The sequence below is a fragment of the Condylostylus longicornis genome, unplaced genomic scaffold (assembly GCF_029603195.1).
Source record: "Condylostylus longicornis isolate FDR11 unplaced genomic scaffold, ASM2960319v2 ptg000708l, whole genome shotgun sequence".
Lineage (NCBI taxonomy): Eukaryota > Metazoa > Arthropoda > Insecta > Diptera > Dolichopodidae > Condylostylus > Condylostylus longicornis.
Window position 1 is genome coordinate 1,365 of NW_026578655.1, and position 1,707 is coordinate 3,071.

At 40.9% G+C, this 1,707-nt stretch overlaps 1 protein-coding gene across 1 annotated transcript; it reads right to left on the minus strand.

The window, feature by feature from the left end:
* Positions 1-283: 283 nt before the first annotated feature.
* Positions 284-1,263, minus strand: LOC129617992 (uncharacterized). Its single transcript, XM_055532947.1, has 4 exons — positions 1,175-1,263; positions 754-960; positions 528-634; positions 284-369 (listed from the first exon to the last, which is right to left on the minus strand). The coding sequence occupies exons 1-4, from the start codon at positions 1,261-1,263 to the stop codon at positions 284-286; spliced, it is 489 nt and encodes a 162-aa protein (XP_055388922.1).
* Positions 1,264-1,707: the final 444 nt, after the last annotated feature.

Here is a 1,707-nt window from a genome sequence, read left to right on the forward strand (position 1 = left end):
CTATCTCTACATATGCCACCCATCGCATTGACAGATCTCCTCCTCCCATATTTAGACAAACTTCAATCCAAACTTTTTTTTCAGACTTTTTTATCCAAACTGCCGTATTCGCCATTCACCAGCCCGTACTTCAATCGACACACCGCCATCAGTATTTCTTGATCGATGAATGATTATTCCACATGGCCCTTAGTTTTGTTGTGCGCTCCAATTTCATAGACGAACGGTTTTGGGACAATTCAGATTTTTCAATCGATTTTTATTCAATTGCAAAATTCTGCTCTCAAAAAGAAGCTGGACAAACAAGATCGTCTAATTCAGGAAGCGGGAACCGCAAAATCGCAGCAATCCCAGACAATTGTTGAAGCTCTACAAAAACAAACAAAAATATGAGTTTAGATTTCTCAAACAGTAGAACAGACAACACGACGGGAAGCACCAAACATATCAATCCTATCAGTTACATTGCACATATCAATAGCTCTATATATGTAAATGAAATGTCACATATCAACAACATTGCTTACGCTCGCCAGAAACGTGCATATCTGAGAAAATAAGGACTTCAGCACCGCCTGCTTTGGCGGTCTCGGTTATCTTAATGTAATGCCGGCGTGTTGATACATCAGACGACCTAAAATAACAAAATCATCCATTCAGTTGAGACAACCACAGTCCTCTGAATCGAACCATTCGATCAGTTCATTTCCCATAAGAACTACAAGCACGCTCTCCTGCTCTAGCAATCATTACCTGAAAAGTTGGTCAGTTACCATCAGCGTTTTCACCGCCCCTCTTTCTGTTGCAAATTCAACATGAGTGGGACCATAGCATGCTCGTTGTGGATCATTATGGAGCACTGAATACAATTGTTCCAACGCAGCAGTATGACTCCACGCTTTTGTATCAGAAATTTTATCCAAAATTCCTTTATCTGCTAACACTTCATCAAGAGATTGTCTGAAGTAAAGAAAACAAAAAGTTAAGAAAAAAAGAAGTTAAGTTGAGAGAAAGAAGGGATCGATACGAAGAAATGGAAACAGTTAAAGAAGTGTGGCGCTGGATCCGAATGGCGTTAGAATGGAAAACTACACATGATGCAAGAGTTGGTTGACAACCCAGCGATTGGCAAGAAACGATATTATGCTCAGAAACGGTTCAAGAGTTTTCTTACTTATGAGCCGATGATGCTCTACAAGATATAAAAATATGCTGATGAGAAACGATTTGGGACAATTGTTGTCGTTGAGCTTCAACTGGCATCCATTTTAGAAAATCATCCTGAAGAATTGGACGACTGTGATCGCTTCGGTCAGGAAAAACAAACACAAATATAAACACACACGCGTGAACAGACAGCTTCAACTACAGAGTTGTCGTACCCCAACGAATCCTGGGCCCGCAATCGCGACACATTGAACCACATCGAAGTTAATGTGTTGCGCAATTGCAGCTAACACCTGCTGAAAAAATTTATCGAATGCCTTATCGCGGCTGTTACTAAATGCGCGGCGTTTAGGTATGTCAACTTGAACCTGAAAAAATACAGCTTAACACTCTTTGCGAGGCGTTCCGGCTCCTACTTTGCATAAATCTCTGGCTAATAAATTTGTGAGAAGATACATATTGGCAATCCCTGAATCCATCAGCTGCAGAAAATGGTTGGTGCTGTGGTGGCAGTGTTCAACTCACTATAACAACCGTCTC